We start from the raw sequence: 24,220 nt of genomic DNA, 5'->3' as shown, positions 1-24,220 counted from the left end.
GATAGCAAGTAGTCGATCATCCGGAAATGAATCATCAATTGGCAAGTTATCAAGATCACCAACAAAGATAGGCAACCGTGAAAGATGATCGGCCACAACATTTTTGGCACCCTTCTTGTCTCTAATCTCAATATCATAATCTTGCAAGAGCAAGACCCACATTATCAATCTTGGCTTAGGTTCCTTCTTGGACAAGAGGTACTTCAAGGCCGCATGGTCGGTGAAGACTATGACCTTAGAGCCCAACAAGTAGAACCTAAACTTCTCAATTGCATGAACAATGGCTAGAAACTCCTTTTCCGTGGTTGTGTAATTCCTTTGTGCCTCATCCAATGTTTTTCTAGTATAATAGATAGCATGGAGCTTCTTGTCCTTCCTTTGTCCAAGAACGGACCCAACGGCAAAATCCGAAGCATCACACATATGCTCGAAAGGAAGCTCCCAATTAGGGGGTTGAATGATAGGAGCCGAAATTAAGGCCTCCTTCAACCTATCAAATGCTAGCAAACAATCATTAGTAAACAAAAAGGGGCATCTTTTACCAACAATTAAGTGAGCGGCTTTGCGATTTTTGAAAAATCCTTTATGAACCGGCGGTAAAAACCCGCATGTCCAAGAAAGCTCCTTATCCCCTTCACATTTGTAAGGGGTGGGAGGCGCTCAATTACTTCAATCTTGGAATGATCTACCTCAATGCCCCTACTAGAAATCACATGACCAAGAACAATACCCTCCTCTACCATGAAATGACATTTCTCCCAATTCAAAACTAAGTTCACCTCTTGACATCTTTTTAACACTTTAATCAAATTTGAAAGACAAGTGTCAAAAGATGAACCAAAAACAGAAAATTCATCCATGAATACCTCGATTGATGATTCAAGCATGTCGGAAAAAATAGACATCATACACCTTTGAAATGTGGAAGGTGCATTACAAAGTCCAAATGGCATTCTTCGATATGCAAAGGTGCCAAAAGGACATGTGAATGTAGTCTTTTCTTGGTCCTTGGGTTGGATTGGGATTTGAAAGAATCCCGAGTATCCATCCAAGAAGCAATAATGACTATGTGATGCTAGTCTTTCCAATATTTGATCAATGAAAGGGAGTGGAAAGTGGTCTTTCCGGGTGGATTTATTCAATTTTCGATAATCAATGCACATCCTCCACCCGGTGACCGACCTCGTAGAAATGGTCTCACCCTTATCATTTTTGATGATGGTCATGCCTCCCTTTTTAGGCACAACTTGAACCGGGCTAACCCACTTACTATCGGAGATAGGGTAGATTATGCCCGCCTCAAGAAGTTTTAAAACTTCTTTTTTCACCACTTCCTTCATATTGGGATTGAGCCTTCTTTGGTGCTCAATCGAGGAAGCAGGATCATCATCAAGTAGAATTTTATGCATGCATATGGTGGGACTTATCCCCTTAATGTCATCAATTTTGTACCCAATGACATCTCTATACTCCCTTAAAACAACTAGGAGTTTCTCAAGAGAGGTGTCATCGAGCTTAGCATTGACAATAACGGGATAACTCTCACTATCATCAAGAAAAGCATATTTAAGTAGAGGGGGAAGGGGTTTAAGTTCAACCTTAGGAGGAGGCGTAGTCCTCTCCTCTTTTGCCTCCACGTTAAGCACTTCAAATTTCATCACATCGTGGACCAAAGGTTGGTTGAGTAAGAGATCATACCCCTTTGCTTCTTCACCCTCCTCAACTAAACTTCCCGTTAGGGTAGCTTGTAAAGGATCTTTTTCATACAATCTTTCCCGGAACTCTTCTAAGTCCTTCTCCAATGTGTCAATTCTATGAACCTCATCAATCAATGGCTTTTTCAAAGTTTGTGAGAATGAAAATGAAATTTTCTCATCTCCCACATTCAAGGTCAATCTTCCTTCTTTCATATCAATCACCACTCCCGCGGTGTTTAAAAATGGTCTCCCCAAAATGAGGGGTACTCTTGAATCTTCTTCCATCTCCATTACTACAAAATCACATGGCACAAATACTCTTCCAACTTGAACCGGCACATCTTCAAGAATCCCCAAAGGTAGCCTAACCGTGCGGTCGGCTAGTTGTAAGGACATTCTTGTTGGTTTCAAGTCTCCAACTTTCAAGCTCTTTGCAATAGAATAGGGTATCAAGCTCACACTTGCCCCAAGATCACATAAAGCATCCATAGCTTCCAAATCTCCAATCTTCACCGGTATTGCATAGCTACCGGGGTCACCAAGCCTTTGGGGAAGCTTGTTTTGAATGATTGCACTCACCTCCTTAGGAAGGGAGATGGTTGCACTCTCTTCAAGCCTACTCTTGTTGGATAGAAGATCTTTCAAAAATTTTGCATAGGTAGGCATTTGTGACATAGCATGAAGAAAAGGGATGTTCACTTGAAGTCCTCTCATGACTTCAAGAAATTTTGAAAACTTCTCATTTAACTTTTTCTCTACAATTCTATGAGGAAATGGAATGAGGGGCTTATATACTCTCATAGGGGGCTTTTCTATTCTTTCTTCATCTCCCTCATCTTTCTTTGTGGCTCCCTCATCACTCTTTTGCTCTTTTCTCTCAACTTCAACTACTTCATTTTCAAAATCATCCTCACTTCTCACCACAACTCCCTCATATCTCTTTTGTGGATCCTCTTCACTCATAACCGGGCCTTCATAACCTCTTCCCGATCTCAAAGTAATAGCCTTAGCTTTCTCCTTTGGGTTCACTACCGTTGAGCGTGGAAAGTGACCACTAGGATTGGAGGATGAACTTCCAACTTGTTGTGCAATTTGAGCCAATTGGCTCTCCATTATCTTGTTGTGCGCTTGAAGTTGTTGGATGTTTGCATTCATATCCGCATTGCTCCTTATTTGTTGTGTCATGAAAGTTTCAAGAACGGATTCAAGGCTAGTCTTTTGAGGAGGTGGGGGAGGAGGAGTGGGTTGGTTGTATTGTGATCTTTAATGGTTTTGATCCCTTTGGTTAGGGTGGCGGTATGGAGCTTGTTGATTTTGAGAATGAGATTGGTTGTAGTGGTTTTGAGGTTGGTTTTGGTTTTGGTTGTAGCTGTTTTGTGGGGGGCAATGGTTGTGTTGCTTCCATCCCGTGTTTTGTTGGGGTTTCCAAATTTGATTGTAGGATTGGGAGTATTGCTCATTTCTTTGCCCAATTGTCGCCGCTTGCTCTTGATTCGTTGAGTTGCAATAAGAGGACAAGTGATCATTTCCTCCACAAGTCTCACAATACATGACTTGTGAGGAAGAGCTTGAGGGTGTGAGGGTGGCTTGATCTAGCTTGTGAGCTAGCATATCAAACTTTGATGCAATAAGATCTATTGCACTAAGATCATGAATTCCGCCCTTCTTTGTTTGAGGCTGCCTTCGATCACCTCCATATGCATAATGCTTGGCCACTTCTTCAATCATCTTATATGCATCATCCACCGATAGCTTTTTGAGGCTACCACCGGCCCCGGAATCAAGGTTGGCCCTTGAAATAGGAGTAAGACCGTCATAGAAGCTTTGTACAATGATCCATGATGTAAAACCATGGTGGGGGCATTTCCTTGTGTAATCTTTGAAACGCTCCCAAGCTTCACTCAATGTTTCATCAATGTCTTGATTGAAATTGGTGATCTTTCTTCTTAATTCGGCGGTCTTTTCCGGAGGACAATGCTTTCCAAGAAAGGCTCTAGTGACTTTGTCCCATGTACTCAATGATCACTCTTCAACCGTTCTCAACCAATGCTTTGCTTTATCACGGAGGGAGAATTGAAACATGTGCATACGGATGAACTCTTCCAAAATGTTTTTTTTGCTTGATGGTTGTACACAACTCAAGAAATTTATCCAAATGAGCAAAGGGACACTCATGAGGACTACCACCGAATTGATCGCTTTGAATCATACGGATGAGTTGAGGTGAAAGCTCAAAGTTGTTTGCATTTGTGGTGGGAAGACGTATGCCACTCCGAAGTTAGAATGCGTTGGGGTGGTCATAGTCTCGTAACACAGGTTGTGGAGGATTCTCTCCCATGTTATCTTCTTTGTTAACTCCAAAATCCTCTTTCGGATCAGAATCCGAATATACAATGGAAAACTCGGGTGTGCCGTGCAAGAGTCTCCTCACGTTTCTCAAAGTCCTATTTAGCTCTAGATCAACGGGAATAAGCGGTGATTGCTTACTCTTTCGTGTCATGCAAAGTCAAACAAAGCTAAGAAAAACGTTAGCAATGACTATCACAAGTTAAACACACATAAACAAAAATTAAGGTAAGAAAACTACTATACATATACACACATCTAGTCTCATTCAACAATAATACATTCAATGTGACTTTGCCTCCCCAGCAACGGCGCCAAAATTTGATAGGCCGTCATCGAGCCTACCAAAGATAATAATTCCTATCTTGGTCTCACTAACAATAGTAAGGGTAAGAAAGGGTCGAACCCAAGAGAGGCGTTGAATCAACCACCGAGTACTACCGTTTAAATAAGATAAATGAATTCTAAATTGGGTTGGTTTTGAGTAACTTCTTCTAATTTAATTTAACTAAAGCTAAGAGGAGATTAACAATATTAAGAGGAATCTAGGGCTCGGGTTATACCACTCAACTTCATCACAAATCACAATTAGCATGCAACAATCAAGGTAAATTAATGGGATAAATTAGGGGAAGTCATCTAAGGCACCCAACTACTCTCTCAAGCTAGAGGGATTACTTGAATCATGAATACAACCTACTCTCGTGGTTACAAAGCATAAAACAAGTGTTAAAGCATAATCACGATGACATAAACATTCCCTTGGCCGGAAATTCCTATTCTCATGGAATTTCGGGTCAATCAAGCATAAGGGAGCTAACTCAAGTTCATCTCTCGATCCTTCATTGAGAAAGCTTGGATAAATAGTTCTAGCAATGGCCATATACAAGAACTAAGCAATTTAACCACTTAAGCTCAACTAATCAACACCCAATAATTTCCCAATTATTACATGCAACAAGTAATTAGTGACTACATTGAGGGTTTTACCCAAACCCTAGAATTTAGACTACTCACAATCCATGGAGGTTAAAGCAATTAGAGGTTTCAAGCAATTCATGAACAAGTTCAAACTAAGGATTAAGCTAATTAACAATCTAAGCATGCAAGAATTAATCAAGTAATCAACAACAAAGTAAATAGAAGTAGAAAAGATGAGTAAGAAATGGTTACTATGAAGCTTCAAAGTGAGAAAAAATGGTGGACTTTGTCTTCTAAAATGATTGAATTTGAATATTTCCAAGCTAATAATTAAGAACTAACTAATGATTTGAGAATTTAATGTTCTAAGACTACAAACTAAGAGGAAAGCTCTAAAAAACTGCATATATCGTACAAATGAGCCAAAAGGGGGTATTTATAAGTCCCCCAAATAAAAAGGACGGAGAAAACAAGAATCGGGCTTGACTGCAGGTTTGCACGGACGTGCCAGGTTTGGCACGGACGTGCAGACCAAGCTGCACAGACGTGCTGCCTTATGCACGGCCGTGCAGGGCATGGTAGAAGCTACTGCTTAGGCTTGCAATCTTGCACGGACGTGCCAGTTATGGGACGGACGTGCAGCCTCTTCTGCACAGACGTGCCAACTTGAGCACGGCCGTGCAGGCCTTGGAAGAATGTAGTTAACTTTCTGGAACCTCCTGCACGGACGTGCAAGGTCTGGCACGGCCGTGCAGGGTCTTCTAAGCCCTTTTTTTCCATCTTTTCTTCTATATTGCTCCTTTCCTTGGCTTCTTTCAACCATCTTCTTGCTTCTAACCTCGGCTTTGTATCCATGGGATCCATTCGGTCATTTTTGAACCTAGAATCTCAACAAAAACACTAACAACCCGTGAAGCATAGGATACACAAAAATTGTATAATAATAGAGTAAAAGTGAACCAAAACACAAATTTTATCAAGTAAACTAGGTTCAAAAACACCCTAAAATCATATCAAAAAGCAAGTTATCAACAACACCGCCTCATAACCTTCTCTCAACCCATAGAAGTTTTTACCGCACTCTGCTAACTTCAAACGGGCAGCCAACATCCATCAATCAAAACTCAAAGAGCAAAGACGGGGACCATCAGCTTTGTCATCCAAATAAAAGGTAGGATCACCTAGAGGGACCACCGTACTCATCTACATACCAGGGCTGACAGGCATTTAAGGCAGCATCTCCAGGAGATTGGGGTTGAGGAGCAACCATTGAAGTATCAACAGCAATGGAGCCACGCTCTACATAATGGTCAAAACGGTGCACGTCAGATATATCATCCAACCAAGCAAATTCAAGCAAAGGAAGTACATCAGGAAAGGGGCTCTCTGGGGCATTGATAGGAGGGTTAGCCCTGACCTTGGCTTCCAGTTGAGCATGGTGAGCAGCAAGCAGGCACAGACGCAAAAAGTGAGGCAACACAACCCCCTAGTCATCAGGACCCTCTCACAGTAAGGGTCGAAAGTATCGTTGCGCACCCTACCATGAAGGTGTGGATGGAACGCACTAGGATTTGAGTGTCCGCCGCTGGGCTCAGTTGGAGCATTGCAGTTGGAAGGAAACACATCTGGGAGAGGGGAACAAGAAATGGGAGAAGAGAAAGGGGCAGATAGCATGAAGGCTCACCTGAGCGAGTTGACTCGGAAGATAAAGCAGACTCGGACTCACCGTCATCATCATAAAAGCAGGCGGAATCATTTTGACTATTAGAGCGTCTGACATGGCCAAAAAGATAGAAACTTAGAAAAAGAAAAAAGAGCAAAAAGTTCCAATAAAGAGGTAACAAAAATAACCAATAAAAGAATGAACAGTAGAAATACGATGGCGACAAAAATGACAACAACAGGGCGAGAATTGGTCTTTGAACAAGAAAGGAAGTATACAGGGGCTAATTAACAACACAACAAGGGGAAAAAGGACGATCTTTGGAAAAAAGCATACTCAATTTTACAAATGAAAGTACAAAAATGGTGGAAGAAGGTTTAAGGATGGTACCTTGTGAGGAACGAACAACAAATGTGGAGCAAACAAAGGCTAGTTTACGGCGAACTTGCGGCAAGCGACACCCAAGCAAATTGCGAAACTCAGAGCAAGAAGAGTAATAAAAGAGAGAAAAGTGAGAAGTTAGAACGAGGAGAGAGTAACTAGAAAAAGCAAGTGAGTGAATGAGAAAAGAAAGAGGATCAACGATTTCAAAATTAAGATGAAAATCGATTTAGTGAAAACGCAAAATACGAAAAGGGGAGAGTGGAAACTGAATAAGGGCATTAATGGTAGTTAGTTAGTTACCTGCCCAAAAAAGGGAGATAACCACCCACTAAACATAGCCACGTGGTAAAAAATAAAAATAAAAAAAAGGGAAAGAAGAGAAAAATCAGTCTGACAAAGTCAAAGCTCCTCGCTCAGCCTTAGCTCGTCGCTTTGAAATAGCTTCAGCGGGAGTAATCAAAGCTCCTCGCTCAGCCTCAGCTCGTCTCTTTGAAATAGCTTCAGCGGGATTAATCAAAGCTCCTCGTTCAGCCTCAGCTCGTCGCTTTGAAATAACTTCAGCGGGAGTAATTTAAGCTCCTCGCTCAGCCTCAGCTCGTTGCTTTGAAATAACTTCAGTAGGAGTAATCAAAGCTCCTCACCCAGACAGTTCAGCATAACGCACCTCACTAGCGGAACTCTATGAGCCTCAAATCAGCTAAGTGCAGATATGAGACTTAGGGGGGCTAGTTGTATGAGGAGGATTTCGTTCAGAAATTTTAGCCAAGTAATGACCTGGCAGGAGTCAAATACTTGGAAGAGCCGGAATGGGTCCCTCGTACCACCTCTTGGGGGATTAGTTGTATGGGATAGCTTCGGCAAAGCTCTTCCCATGCTCCTAACCTCAGGACAGAAGAACGTCTCCAGTCAGCAAGAGCTCGCCTGAGTGCCTCAGACCACCTCTTGAGGAGCTAGTTGTATAGGGTAGCTCTCTCATGAGGGGCTAGTTGTATAGGGTAGCTCCCGCTGAGCTGCCTTGTGATAAGTGTTATTTATGACACATTTTAGGACGATTTTCCCCCTTATTTTTAGGTTTATTTCAGTGTTTCTTTGTTATTTCCATTCCTTTTAGTCTTTTTTTTAGTTAATTTTGTCTTAGTTTATGGTTTTAGGCCATAGTTGCGAATAATATGCTTTTTGCTCGGTTGCTAGCTTGATTTGCGTGTTTTTCTATGTGATCTTTCACTCTTTTCTCTCTTGGTCTATTGTTCTAGGTACTTGCACTTTGCTCGATGTTGATGACCAAAGAGAAGGCGAAAGAATTCAATAGAAGAAGCCTTGAAGCCATAAAGACGCTAAGAAGCAAGCAAAAAAGAGAGCGCAGCTTTGTAGCATGCACCGCGGCACGGCGGGATGCACCGTGGCGCGACAGCCTGCCTCAGCCCACCGCGGGTGCTGCCTCTACCGTCGCGGGCGTGGCCCTGCGGGTTTCTAGTTTTGGCCAGTGCCTGGAGATGCCTCGAAGAAGCCTCGCCGCGGGCGCGGGTTTCTAGGTGTTTTTCGATCTTAATTTCCGGATTTCCTTCTTTCTCTTCTTGTAATATAAATTAAACGATTTCTGTTGAGTTCAAAGAGGCAAGTTTTTACATTTTCTCTCTCCTCTAATGAGAATTAGGCTTAGATTAGGAGTTTCTCTCTCTAGTTTAGGAGTAGTTTTAGAGAGAGAAAGCTTGGGATTTCAATGGAGATTTGGGAGCTTGAAGAAGCAACTTTATGGATTCTCTTCTCCATTATTCAATGAGCTTTTCTAACTTCCTCTCACCTTTATTGCTTTGTTTAATTCTTGTTTTTGCTTATTTCTTTGTTGACTAGAGTAGATAATTAGTTTACTTGTTTGATTCTTGCTTTAATCCTTGTTTTACCTTGTTTTCCATGTTTTTCTTCATTATGTTTGCTTAGATTTTGTTCTAGGGAAATGGATGAAGGTTATGTTGATGAATTTAGTGATTGATTGTGATTAGTATGCAATTGTTTCTTGATTCGTGATTATTGTGTTTGGATGATGCTTACATTGATTAGAATCTTTTTAGCTAATTGATTCTAGGTTCTTCATTGTGCTTTCAATCAATTGTGCAGAAGTGAGTTGATTAAGAGTCTAGATTCTTCCATACCTTTCCTAGGCTAGATTGCACGGGAGTGAATCAGCTTAGTAGGATAATCAACATGCTTAATTGCGCAGGAGTGAGTTGAGTGTGTTGATCGTTCCTAATTGAGATCATGATCTTTTAATTGCAATATGTTGTTGAATTCATTAATGTAATTGGATTCCATTTTCCCTAGTTTATGTTAATTGCTTTAAGTAGTGTTTTAGTTGTTTTTCTCTCTATCTCATAACCTTCCTACTAGTTTAATTAGCTCAAATTAATACACTTAATCCTTGTGGTTCGATCCTACCTTGTCACTATCTTGTGTAAACTTGGTAGAGTAAGATTAGGAATAAAAATTGTTGATTTGATCTAGGATAGTAGACCATGACCTATTATCCGCCGATCACCTTGCGGTCCTAGCATTACTTGAGAGGTGCGCACTCGGGCCAGTCCACTCCAAGGCAAGGAAAAACCCTCCAAGGGGCTCAGCCTCACGGTTGACCCTCCCTGAAGGGCTCCATCTCAGAGTCAGGGATAATCTCCCGGGGGCTCAGCACCAGGGCTGGCCTCAGCAAGCTTCAGCCTGCAGCACCAAGAATAGAACAACTATAACTAGTAACTCAAGTACAACAAAAAAGGGGTGACACACATTCATCTTTTGTCACTCACCCATTATTATCCAATACCTTACTGACTTAAGCATCAGAGGGGAGTTCCTCGAAACCACCCCCGAGGGCATAACCACTGTTCATTGGGCAGGTAACCCCAGCTAGCATCCAGGAGCAGTCACCAGCTAGGCTCCGGAACTATACCCGGAACAATTATTATTATTATCGCATTATTATTATTATTGTTGTTGTTGTTGTTGTTGTTGTTGTTGTTGTTGTTGTTGTTGTTGTTGTTGTTGTTGTTGTTATTATTATTGTTGTTGTTGTTGTTGTTGTTGTTAGTTGTTGTTTGATTTTTTTTTTTTTACTCTTTTTATAACATTAGAAAATGTGTTAAAAAATATAAAATATTAAATATGATCATTAAATATTAGTTATTATTATCAATTATTATTATATATTAATTATTATTATTATTATAAAATATTTATTATTATTATTATTAAATATTAATTATTATTATCTATAAATATTTGTTATTAATATTAAATATTAATAATTATTTTTATTAATTATTAATAATTATTATTATTATTAATTATTTTTAAGCAGAGTAGAGCAGAGCAGAACAACTCAAAAGAAGAGGGTCTTACTCAAATGTAACCATTTTTTAGGTGTTGCTCTTCCATTTTAACAAATTATCCATTCAATATTATATCTCTCTCCTTCCATCGTCTCACTTAAACTCATACTACTTTTTCTTTTATTATTTCTTTCCCTCTTATATCCCTTACAAGCTTACTATTTCAATAATAACTCTGTTAACTTTTCTTTGATTTTTTAACGTTCCTATCACCTCCACTTACATCTTTTTATATTAAAGTTAATTTATTTAAAATTATATATCGGTCAAAATATAACACTAACAAAAATTGGATAGGGTATAAAATTTCAATTGGCCACAGAATATGTTTGGCACAAATTAATTACATCATCAACAGACAACAGCCAACCAGGCAGGTCTCTTTAAAGCTCTGCCCACCTTCAATTCTTCCTGCAAAAGAACTTTATCTTAATCAAAGAACTTTTAATCAAATCATCTTAATGTTTACAATAAGGTTGCAAGTACATGGCATCTTATTACATTTATTATGTAACATTGTAACAAGAATTAATATTATTTTTATATTTTATGAAAAAAGAACGTAACTCAGAGAATCTTTTTCAATTTCATGCCCCCATTCCACATGCCAGAGCTGGATCCCACCTGCTGACAGATCTGCCTCCTTTTTCTTTTTCTTTTTTTCCATTTTAATTATTTTTTTTCTTTTTTTAAAAAAAATATTTTAAAAAAAATTGCTTAAGAAAATGGGTTAATCAAAAAGAGACCTTATGATTAAAAGTCGTTGACATTAATTATTTTAATTTTAATTCTACCAATGAATGAGGAGGTTTTCTCAGTCTATGGATTTTAATTAATAAGGCATACATTGTCCATAATTACATGTGATTTTAGTTCACGAAAAGTTTTGATTTTATTTATATCTAACTCTAACTTTCAGCTTGAACGATTTGAAGTGTTATTATTGAGGACTAGATAAATATTTCACAATGTTACTTTCTTGTTTTGTTGGCCTATATTCACTTTACTCCCTTTGGTCCTTATTAATTAATTCATTTACTGATTTATAATTAGACTTTGAAACTTTGACTATTTAAATAGGTTTTTTTTTTTTTTTTTTTTTAAAAAAAAAAAAAATTATAATAGGACATTATCATGTGAATGAAACCTTATTAGCTCATTTTTTTTTAATGTGTAATTTTGTAGTGACTACCGTTTTAATTAACATTACTAATGTGAAACTAGATACTATAATAATGCTAATTAAAAGGTACCCATATACTCCGGGAAATAATTTTGACACACTATAAATTGATTTTGGCACATCCTATGTGTCAATATCAATTAAGGGTGTGCCAAAATCAATTTCCATTTACTCCATATTAGATAACACATTTAGGTGGAAAAAAAAAAAAGAGTGACTCGATTCTTATTTGATAAAGTATATATTCAAAACTTAAAAATGATTCTCATGGATGAAATGGTAAGCTTGTAAACTATATACTACTTATTTCACTCCTTTTTATTTGTACACCTTAATTTTTATTTGTATTCATATACTTATTTTTTTGTAAAAAAAAAAAAAAAAAAAAAAAAAAAAAAAACCTAGCAAGCTTAAAAGTTACAAGTAGAGAGTGTTTTATTGTTTTTCATATACTTATTTTTTGTAAAAAAAAAAAACTAGCAAGCTTATAAGTTACAAGTAGAGAGTGTTTTATTGTTTTTAATTCATTCATTTAACATATATATATATATATATATATATATATATATATATATAATCCCTTTTTTAAAAAGCTGCATAAGAAGTAGTTTGGTTGTAATTTGTAAGAATATTATTGAAATAAAAGCGCACCCTTTTTTTTCATTTTCTGTTGCTCAACTCGTTTCAATTCAGTGGAGTGTTTTTGTTTTTCAATGTTCAACGCACTTCTAGTTTTTTTATTTGATGCAAACTATTTTTTATCATCTCATTTCACAATATTAATGCATTTTCTCTCTCTTTGTCTTACTTAATAAACATTTTTTTTACACTTGTTAGCTCCTAAAATTTATTCTATCTCTGATCTCTAACTTTACACGCACTCATTTTCCTACACTCACCAACTCATCTAGAAACAAAATTATGTGCTGAAAAATTTTGAAAATATATAATATCAAAGATACTATTAACGTTTACACTTTTATGTCATAGAAGGTCCAATTTGAAATAAGTCCGCTAACAACATGAGTTCCCGAGTAGTAATATGCTTTATCTCATTGACAAATAGTAATACAATATAAAATTCATTAATGATTGGACAGTCCATGAATATTCTATCAAATAATAATCATTATTGATAATAATTAAGAAAATATGACACGAGACAACAAAAATGCAATATTATTCAGGTAAATATCACATGCAAATATCATAGAAAAATAGAACTTCTTTATTAGTAAACCTTGTAAGGTTAAAAGAAAGAGTGAGATTACTACAGAGTACGTACTATACAACAATTATAAAACAACAAAAAGCATAGCATAACACAAAAATTAATATCACATATATAAAAATTTAAAAAAAAAAAAAATTCTAATTACACATATATAGTAAAAGCTAGATTGCAGGGCCAAGAATTTAACGTTTAATTTGGAAGGCTTGAATTTTTTTTTTTTTTTTAACGTAATATAGTAGAAAATCTAGCTTAGCATTAGCAATAATAAGACTTTATTATATATAATAAAGAAATTTTGCTTTAATTGCTTGCATTGTTTTGCATGCCCTTCTTGCATTGTCTTGGCTTACTTAATTAAGATTTTATTGTTGTTCTGGCCAAGCCCAAAAGGCCGGTGGTTGATTCTCAATATCGCCATTGCCGCCGCCGCCACCACCACCGTTACCGGCACCGTAGATGGTGCAAAAAGTATCATCATGAAGTCGTGGGTCAATTTTGGGACATTGAAGGTCCAATTCTGGCTTAGGGGAAGAGGTTTGTAAGAATTGGGTTATACTTGTTGGCATGAAGGAATTTGGAGGGAATTGAAGTTTTGTCGATGGGTTCGTCGATAACGGACTTCCGGTTCGAGGCGTGACGGTTCTTGAGGCGTTGTTTAGGTTCATGTCTGAGCTGATCTCACTACCATTGTTGCTCCAGTAGCTCTTTGTGTCTGCATTGTTTAGGTTAATTGCTCCATAATCTGCTGGTTCTCTGTTTCTCAGTGTTATTAACTGCATGAAATGTTAACAAAATGTAAATTTTCAATATTAAATTCATAATCTAGGGTAAATTCTGTTGAAATGTTGAACCAAATCAAGTCCTTTTGAACAACATATATTTACTCCTATCAAATGAGCAACATTTATATTTTAGGTTGTCTAAAATAATTAGTCACTTTCTAATTAAATTTACTATGTCGAACTTTGAGTTTTCATGTTTTACGTGTTAAGAAGGATTAACTAGCTATTAGAGTGGTAAGCTATAAAGAGATACAACTCATACAAGCAGATATGATTTTGAAATGAATTTGTTTTAAAGACGACCCTAGCCCAATTCAAAATAAATTTATCTTTTATATTAGTTATGATTCATCTCCTACAACTGATATACATAATAGCATTTATACTAAGTACTTCACATTTATACTAAGAAAGTAGGAAAACCATAGCAACACAATCATTTTAATACTACTAGACAACAAATTACATATGTCATTTACAAATTCTTTTGTTTTCTATCTAAAGACTAGACATGCAACATTATTCCTTATAACAATGTTACTATAACAGGAAATGATAATCAAAAAAGGAATATAATACGTGAGCAATGTTTCCATATATAACTGAATTATAGTACTTTAACCATTGATCAATTTAATTGTCTGAATTTTTTGCCATTATAAAACACTATATATATAATACAAGAATTTTACAATGTTAATTGAAAATTTGTAATATACAAAACCTATTATACTGTAATTTACAGTACTTGTTCTTCACACCCAAAAAAAATAAAAAAAAAATAAAAAAGAAAGAACAGAAAAGAATTATTGCAGTATATTCTATTCTTTCGTTTCTAAAAATTATGATATTATATTAGATGGGTGGCGGCGCATTTTAACTTTAAATCCTTCCACTCGAGTAAGATACTTTTGATATTTGGATTTTGTGATATTTAATTATAAAATACACTAATAATATTAGGTTTGGTTTTCTGGCCATGTTGAATGCACATGGAAGCTTAATCATGCAAGATTATTATATTAATTAATTAAAACCGTCACACACCATCCACAACAAAGAGAAAATCTTAGGTCTTCTTACGTACTATAATCTTTTCATACACAAATTTTCTAGTATAATTGCAAAATTTTATATTTCATTTTAATTTGTACATGTATATGATTTAAATGATAAACTGAGTTGACCTATTTTAAAATTTTGTATTAAAAAATTAGAGTAATTATAAAATTAAATCCGAATACTTATTTTCAAATTATAGCAGTTTAATTTGAACTGCTAATTAAATTTCGAGTCGAGTTAGTATCATGTTACTAAAGCAGAGTATGTAATTTGAACTAATGATATGACAACGAACTAAATTTCGAATGGAGGGTTAGAATTATGTTTTACCTCAGCATGTAACTTCTTGTTTTGAGAAAGGAGTGAATCATTATCAGCCTTAAGAGAATCAAATTGTCTCTTCAACACACTATAATCTTTCTCAAGTTGCTTTGTCTTCCATCTTGCCCTTCTATTTTGGAACCAAATTGCTACTTGTCTAGGCTGCAATCCCAAAGCCTTAGCAAGCTGCACTTTTCTCTCAGGCTCAAGTTTATTAGCTTGTTCAAAATTCTTTTCCAATGTTTTCACTTGCTCCATGTTTAGCCTCTTCTTCTTTTCCCCTCCTCTTGGCCCTACCACCACCACTTGCGACCCGTCGTCCGACATCTCGTCTTGATCTCCCCCACCGCCGTGATGATCGTGTTCGTGCTCTTCGTGACCACCTCCTCCGAGTACATCGTCTTGGTTTTGAGTATGGTCTATTTGATGTAGATGGTAGCCGGAAAATGACATCGATCTGTTCATCATGGCTAAGGATGGAACTCCAGGAGCACCTGCAGTTATACCATGATATATATATAATCAGAATTATGGCTAACTAGCTATATTACTCTTGGTTAGAAATTGTTGTTGTTTGATTTTATACTTTCGTAAATGATTTGAATGAGTATTAGTAGCATACAAGAGTATGCTACTAATACTCAAATAAAACTGCACCGTACGATATGAATATAAGTACGACAATCAATCTTGGCTAATAGCGGATCATACCGCTATCATTGTCCAAGATTGATTGTTGTCACTACTACAGTATTTGATACTGTAGATCATACGTAGGTGCAGTTCTGAACAAAAATTATCCATCTGACAACCCACATAAAAAGTATACCACACTTATTATTATGAATAATGTCATGTATGACGGTACAAAAAAGTAGGAAGTCGACAATGAATTTTGAACAACAACTAACGAATTTAATGTCGAACAAAAAAAGAGAGAAAGAGACGGGATCAACCTTGGAATTCCTGATGATGAGGAGGACAAGAAGAAAGGATATTAAGCGAAATCGAAGGATCATGATGTCGATCATCATCTTCGTTATTGAATTCATGATGATGATTATGATGCGGTTGATACATCATGTAATCCTGAGAGAGAAATGCCATTTCTCTCATTTTTATTATCAGAGGAGTCGCAGTTGAAGACAGGTGCGGCCCAGATTTGTATTTAACAAAAACGAAAGGGAGTAGAGAAGAAGAGAAAAGTGAAGTCTAATAAGCAAAGGAATTGAAGGGGGGGGGGGGGGTGGTGAATAAGAGGGATGATGATGATAGGAGTAGTGTCTGACTTTTGCATGTGATTGAAAATTTTGGTGTGGAAAAGGATGTGTTGTGTGCAGCGAAGCAGAGAGAGAAGCAAGAGGAGGTGTATTTTTAGAGGAGAGAGAAAAATGACGTTAAATAAATTTTTCAGAACATCAGAATTCTAAGTAGTGGATGTGACTTGTTATACGTTGTAAGAGTTGTTTGCTACTAGTATTTTTATTCACATAAATAATAATAATATGAACTCGTAATTATTATTTTTCAGCATAGATCTAGGAAATATCTAGCTATATATGTTCAACTTGGACCTGCCATTTTTTTTTTTTTTTTTACAAATTTTTATCTTTAACTATTTTTCTTTTTATTTATGATAAGTAGACAAGAGGGGAGAAAAGACACTGAATTATATGATTGGTATGAGATAAAATGGAATGGATCTTATAAAGGTCTAGCCATGATTGAAGTTCTTTAGGAATTATGTATAAGATTTCTAATTTTTGGGAACAAATATTATTAGATCATTCAGTTGGAGGTGAAGAAATTGTAATCACAAATAAAAATTATTGCCGATGTAGTATATGTTATCACACATATACTACACTTATCAATTATTTCATGCACTTGTTGTATGTGTAGCTAAAGATCGATGTGCATATAGAAAATTTAGGTTATAATAAGATATTTAAGCAAAATTATAAATATGATGAATTTATATATACGTTTAGGATATGTAATTTCAAAAGGATCAAAACCCCGTTAGTGACAACTATATTTATATTTAATATGTTACTATGTGCGCAGTATAGTTGTAGAATTATAGTACCAAGTATATAGAAAAGAATTCAAGGTCGAGGTGAAGTTGGTTTGATACTTTGATATGAATATAAACTATTATATTGCTTTATCCCGCAAATAAAATATTTTGTAATTTGTTACTTTGGTTAAAAGACTTATTACCCCATAATTGATTTTATATTCTATCAACAAAAAATTCCATATATAAACTCGACATGATCAAAATTTATGGCGTCACTTTTGATCCTTACATGATACAGATTAAAGTCACTATTGATCCTTACATGATACAAAGTGATGATATACTTAAGAATTGGGAGATAATTGTTCTAAAGAAAGCCATTTAGTAATTTAATTCCTTATTATATGAAAATTAAGGATCTAATAATAGATAAACAAATTTTGATTCCCTAATGAAACAAAAGTAAAACCTAGTACATACTCCCTCAACCTACAACAAATAATATAACTCTATGTGGATAACTTGATGATGATTTAGCTTAGGCTGACAAACCTAGCTTAGCTAAATAAAGGCTTCATTCATAACATGCATTAATTCATTCATAATACAAGTCATTAAGTCAGAGTATGTTTTGCATGCTATCCAATTTTACCCCTACTTTAACTTCATCCCACAAAAAATAAAAATATAAAAAGAAAAATAATAATTGTGAAAAAAAAGAAAGAAAAGAAAAGAAAAAAGTCAGAGCATGTTTTGCTGTGTTTTAAAGGAACCCCATAAAAATTGGGACATGCAGGCAAAGGCAATATCGTAGCACATGAAATATTAATGTGGGTATCAAATTTATAAATTAAAAATTAAAGTGCATGAGATCAATCGATCCCATGTTTCGTCACAAACCACTTCCATTAATCGTAGATTTATCAATTTATAGCATTTTTTGCATCATATCATGTGTTGTTGTGAGTGGAAGTTTTAATTTATTTTAATTATAGAATTCTATGTAAACCTACCATGTGATGGGGTACACCTTCATTAGCTTCACTTATTTTTGGTGAGGGGTTTATAAGTAATGGTATAGGGCGTTGATGACTTGATGTATGTATGCAGATGAGATTCAATTAATGTTTGAGTCTGATTTGTAAGCATTTTATTGTTATCATGGTAGTGTTTAATTTATTGACCTGAAATAACGTAACGTGTCGTAATTTTGTTGAGAGCGTGATCTAGTTTAGTTTAGTTTTTGTGTTTTTTTTTTTTGAAAGATGATCTGATTTAGTTTCATTCTCTTCATTTGACTCAACTTCAATGGATGTAAATTTCTTATGAACGGTTAAAAAGTAATTGATTGATTGCATTGCATATAGTTAGATTTGGTGACTTCTTGATGCATGGTTCCTCTTAAACAAGACTTGTGTGTCATGCTAGGCTAAACTGGTCGTTGGAGTCATGTTGTGTCGACCATACCAAGAACACAAGCCATGGAATGAAACAATTCGTTTGCATTCATATCAAGTTTGTGTCGACTTACGAACCACTAGCTTTAAGCATTATTTTTATTTAGTTGAAATTGTTCGTGTTGATCCATGGGTTAGATTAATAGTTATATAGGGTCGTTGATGCAACGCAATTAGTGGTGTGTGGCATTATATTGTGAATATATTTGCGTGATCTGATCATCAAATTTTTTTGAAGAAAAATTAGGAGTAGTTTTGAATATGTATATTGCATTACCTATTGTAATAAAAATAATTATCTATAGGAAATCCTTGGAAAATTTTGTGTAAGTTTGCTTGACATTTGTTTTTTAAAGTAGTTTTTTATTTCAGTAAAGTAGAAAATGTACACAAAATGAGATTTCGAGTTTTGACTTAAAAACATAACACTTTGATTGTATCCTTTTCAAATGATCAATTCCCTTAATACTTAGGTCTTGTTTGGTTCACCTTATTTTTACTGATCTGGTCTGGTTTGGTCTGATCTGATTGTCTGATTTGACCAAACTTTGACCTTAAGTGTATGATAATCTATAAGGAAAAAATATATCAAGTGGGATCTTGTTAGATTCGTAATAATGTGTAGTTTATTAATATGTAATTTTCACAATTTTTTTCATTACGAAGTTAAGAATATTTAGCGATAAAAAACCGCACATAAAACGATGTTCTGATCTGAACTTATTTTTTCTGATCTGAACTTATTTTTTCTGAAATAAGTAAAAATAAGAACTAAACAAGACTTTACCGTGGCTGTAATTTAAATTTCATTGAGCTTATATATTTAAACTAATTATTTTTATGTTGAAGGGCGTTTTATTAAACATTTAGCAAATACTAGATTATTATTTTGTATTCATTGATTTTTTTTACACACTTCCTCAAACTCATTTAATCACCTTCACCTAACAAATCATCCTTATTCCATAAGATGGGTTTATTAAGGAAAACTTGTAATTGCGGTATAAATGTCATGTTGTTACCTAGAAGGAAAACAGCGGTCACCATCACATTTCAGATGTAAAGCTTCTTGTCTTTGGTAATTTTATTAAACTATTCATCCATATACATTGCATGGTACGTACATTGTTATACATCATTATGTTACCTGCAAGGCTGCAACAATTCCCATCAATCATAAGAAAGTACTCGTAGTTTTATATACGGAGTATTAGATTTAATGTCATTATTACAGTTTTGTAATGGATAACTATTTTAATTAACTGCTTTAAACTAGACTTACATATCAAACAATTAATTAGGTGTGCATTCAAGTAATATTGTATATCATTAGTACTAATGTAATTAGCACAGTATCAATATTACAATTAATTTTAGATATATATACACATTTGATTTTACATGATTGCTGTTGAGGAGATGGTAAATATGATTTGACATATTATTGTCGTTGAGAAGGTGGTAAATGTTGATATCATATTTTCTTGTGCAAGTAAGATGAATTATTTAATCAGAATTGACATCTCAAGAACATGTAAATATTTACCTAGATCTATAAATGACAAATTAAAGAATGGTAGATAAAGTGTGGTCATAATTAGGGATAAGCATAATAGAGTGTGTATGGGACAACTCAAAGTCGGGACAACACGAATGACTCGACTAAGGTTCTAGTGATGCAGTTTGACATAGGTAGCATGAAAAATCTTATATAAGTTCACAACCGGAGGGCTAGTTATATAGGATAACTCGTGCTAGGCTATCTCACTAGTAGCTTAGCCTCGCCATGATATGCATACATGATGTCTCATGGGACCTGAGCCGAGTTGCATTGGTGGGCAAATGATTTCCAAGAACCACCCCAGTCCAACTGAAAGTACATTATCAAACACCCTTCCATCTGCCATAAAGAATAAGTTAGATACTGATAATTATTATAGTCATGATAATATTTGTCACAGATTAGAATAATATTTGTATATATTCTGTATTCTTATCGTACTAAGTTTACGATATTTGTAAAACTCTATGTATATTGATCAATGATACACACTCCAAATTGAGGATTTACTATAATATCTATCAGATACTTTAGAAAATCAACTTTTTATCTAACAGAAAATTACTAAACCATCGTTGTTCCTAGAGCCATCCCTGAGGACACATTTTCTCTCGTGTAGGCTACTCAGCAATTCCACCTTGTAATTAATAATCAAATGTTCTGCTCGGTGAATACCTAGAAGGGCTAGAACAGAGTTATCATTCAAAACCTTGGGAAGAAAAACCAATTGGAACCGTATCCTTAAAATAGAAATCGTAACCAAGCAGATTTGATTCTTAAAATTTTGGAACTAAAATTAGAACCACAATTAACGATTCTAAGAATTCATTTATACATTATAATTGATTTATTTTTATTTGGAATTCAATTAAATTTTATATGGAATTCGATACTAAAGATTTTGGGGTTTCACTAACTAAATACATACAACTAACTACAACAGGACCACCGATTCCAATTCCGGGTGCACGACACAGACATAAACAACTGACTTAGACCCACATCATTTTCCCTCGAATTCAGAGTATTCAGGAGTAGGATGAAGAATGAGGTTAAGGATGGTCCTACGTCTACAACTTCATAGTTTCCCAAAATTTCCCAAAATACCCTTGTAACCATCACATGCCACTGCTCAATTTTATAAATCACTAGGGACGTTCAATCCATTTTGGTATTGGTTGGATCCTTGCATATATTGCTTGCTACTTATTGCAACTAATTATTAATTATTTCAAGTAAATATTACATGTTTTTTTCTTGTAATTTTTTCACTAAAAAAGATGCTCTGGATCTCCTCCACTATCCATATGCTGTCGTTGTCCCATGTGCTTTCCTCCTCCAATTGTTATTTGTTCCTGCAACCCGGAACTTTCTATTCCTAAACATTTTATTAATTAGTGATTACTTTTATGTTTAATATATTAATTATTTATGTAATCTATAATATAACAACTCAAGTCTAACAACATATTCTTCCACTATTCCTGATTATGTTTTTTGTCATGTTAGAGCGGTGGCCTACTATTGGTTACACTATTCCTAGATTTCACACTATAACAACTTGATTACATCGTGTATGATGTTTTAAGGGTGTTGTTACCTCAATACCTCACCTATACATCAATTCGGATTTGAATCAGGTCAAACGACTTCAATTGAATGTAAATCTTACTCTACGAAATGATGTAGCATGCTTTCAAAAGGTTTAAAATCGAGACCTTTAGGTTAAATTAAAACATTTATCATACTGATCTAATTATTTTTGGACTCAAATCAAATAAAAGTCGAATTACTATTGAGTTGAGTAGTATTTGGATCAGATAAGCTCACAATCAGATTGTGTTAAATTTGAATAATAAAATAATTCTCATTTATAAAAAACTATAAACATTTTTATGATTAATAGTTGTTGCACCGTGTGCTTACCGCAAGATTTTGGTGTTGTAAGAGTAAAAGTTTGTATATTTAGTTGTCATGATTTATAGGTTGATAACAAGTGATTTCAGCAATCACCATTTTATTAAATAAGAATGAAAAGCAATAACGAATTTAAAACTAAGTCTTACCAGCTAGAACCATTCAAGACCCTTATTCAAACCCAAATTAGCCAACAATTAAAACCAATGTCAGAGGAAACTAAATACTATAAACATCCTTTGATAGGAACAACCAACTCTCTTCATTCATTTCCTGTCACCATGATGCAAATCCACATACACCAAGTCATGAGTCAAATACCTGTGAGGAAACAGCTCCCCAGTAATACAATTGTAGCAATTGGATCATTACTTGGCCATTTAAAGGTGAAAATTATAACTAAGAAAACACACACAACAAATTAAAGTACAAACTAATATAATTCAACATAATAGCTTCTACAAAGATACGATTAAATAATTTATGCTTACAAACTACAAAAAAAAAAAAAAAACCTGTAAACATGCAAGCCATTCAAGACACTAAGACTCTTGTTCATAATATGACTTTGCTTAGTTCAATTTATTTATTGGTCTAGATTAAGCAATAGAGACAAGGTTGTTCATCTCATGTTCCCATTTAAAAACATCATATATAAATAAGATGGTGAACAGGCACAACTCCGTTCTCATTGCTAGTATGAGATCTTAACTAACAACCCAAAGTAAGATAAGCTTATCCCTCCTTCATTTCACATGATTAGCAAGTTTAATTAATTAATAACTGACTTATCAATCAAATCACCACATAACATTTCACAACACTTCACTTTTAATTCAACTTAGACACTAGTGATTATCCAACACAAATTAACTCATTATTACATTTAGGAAAAATTGCGAGGAAGGTCCTTTTAAGGAGACGACCTTGTGAGAAAGATCCTTTTATAAAAAAGGTGCACTAAAGGTCCTTTTAAGGCATTTGGGTTGTGAGGAGGTCCATTGACCAAAACTCCGGCGTTGACTCCCATTTTCTGGCCAAAATAAACTCACATGCTGGGCACATGACTTCTTTAGAATTTTTTTTTTCTTTTTTTTCAATTTTTTTTTTCTTTAATCCTTCTTCTCCCGCCTCACCCCCTTCCTCCATGTGAACCACCGTCACCATCACCTCCAACACATCGCCACCCACCCACCCATCACCTGAATTAAGACCAGCGTCAACAATCACCTTTCCTCTCACGTAAAGCAACAAACTTCCGGCAACCGCAAGTCTACAACAACAACCGCATCAATTCCACCAAGCTCAAACCTCCACAAATTCCGTCTATCAGCCACCAACTGAACCACCAAAACAAATTGCAACCAACAATCCGCTACCCAATATCATCTATTCGAATGGCCAATTCCAAAAAGGGCAAGGAATTGAAAGAGTTGGGGTGCTGGGGAAGAGGCGAGGGCAGCGGAAGGGTGGGTTATTATGGGCTGGTTGTGGGTTGTGTTGGTGGTGTGTAAAGGGCGAGTGCTGCTGTTGGTGGGTTGAGAGGCGTCGCTAGTGGTGGGTTGAAGGGGGCTGACTACTCAATTGATGTCGGGAGTTATGGTGGGAAGGAAGAAGAAAGGGTAAGGTGGGGTCGCCAGCTGCTGGGTCGTCTGCAAGTGCTTGGGGCTGGGGATATGCAAGTACTCTGATAGTCGCACCATTACCAATTCAGGTGGGGTTTCGGAGTAGGGGTCAGTTCGGTGGTGATGGGTGGGTGGGTGGTGATGTGTTGGAGGTGGTGGTGATGGTGGTTCACATGGAGGAAGGGGGTGAGGTGGTGATGGTGGTTCACATGGAGGAAGGTGGTTCACATGGAGAAAGGGAAATAATAGAAAAGAAAAAAAAATCTAAAGAAGTCACGTGCCCAGCACGTGAGTTTATTTTGGCCAGAAAATGGGAGTCAACGCAGGAGTTTTGGTCAATGGACCTTTGGTGCCACCTTTTTCATAAAAGGACCTTCCTCACAAGGTCGTCTCCTTAAAAGGACCTTCCTTGCAATTTTTCCTTACATTTATAGAATAATTACCTGTTGAACCAAGTTAACTTACATTGGCATAAAAGACTTCATATTTCCCTTTTAATCAATTCATCATATCACGTACACATGTCATGAATGAGTATTAAAATTTGCATCAAAAAAATAATGAGTATTAAAATCCAAGCATTGTGAAACAATTCAATCAACATATTTCACATACCTTGTTGCCTCCTAATCATCCTTGTTTGCATATCAGTACATGGACATAAATC

At 35.5% G+C, this 24,220-nt stretch overlaps 1 protein-coding gene across 1 annotated transcript; it reads right to left on the bottom strand.

Moving 5' to 3' along the window:
• Positions 1-13,013: 13,013 nt before the first annotated feature.
• LOC110727039 (homeobox-leucine zipper protein HAT7-like) lies at positions 13,014-16,830 on the bottom strand. Its single transcript, XM_021906572.1, has 3 exons — positions 15,927-16,830; positions 14,980-15,464; positions 13,014-13,578 (listed from the first exon to the last, which is right to left on the bottom strand). The coding sequence occupies exons 1-3, from the start codon at positions 16,084-16,086 to the stop codon at positions 13,168-13,170; spliced, it is 1,056 nt and encodes a 351-aa protein (XP_021762264.1). The 5' UTR covers positions 16,087-16,830; the 3' UTR covers positions 13,014-13,167.
• Between the last annotated feature and the right edge of the window lie 7,390 nt (positions 16,831-24,220).

This window comes from Chenopodium quinoa, unplaced genomic scaffold, assembly GCF_001683475.1.
Source record: "Chenopodium quinoa cultivar QQ74 unplaced genomic scaffold, ASM168347v1, whole genome shotgun sequence".
Classification (NCBI taxonomy): Eukaryota; Viridiplantae; Streptophyta; class Magnoliopsida; order Caryophyllales; family Amaranthaceae; genus Chenopodium; species Chenopodium quinoa.
The sequence above is the reverse complement of the archived record's forward strand: the minus strand, read 5'-3'. Positions and strand labels throughout refer to the sequence as shown.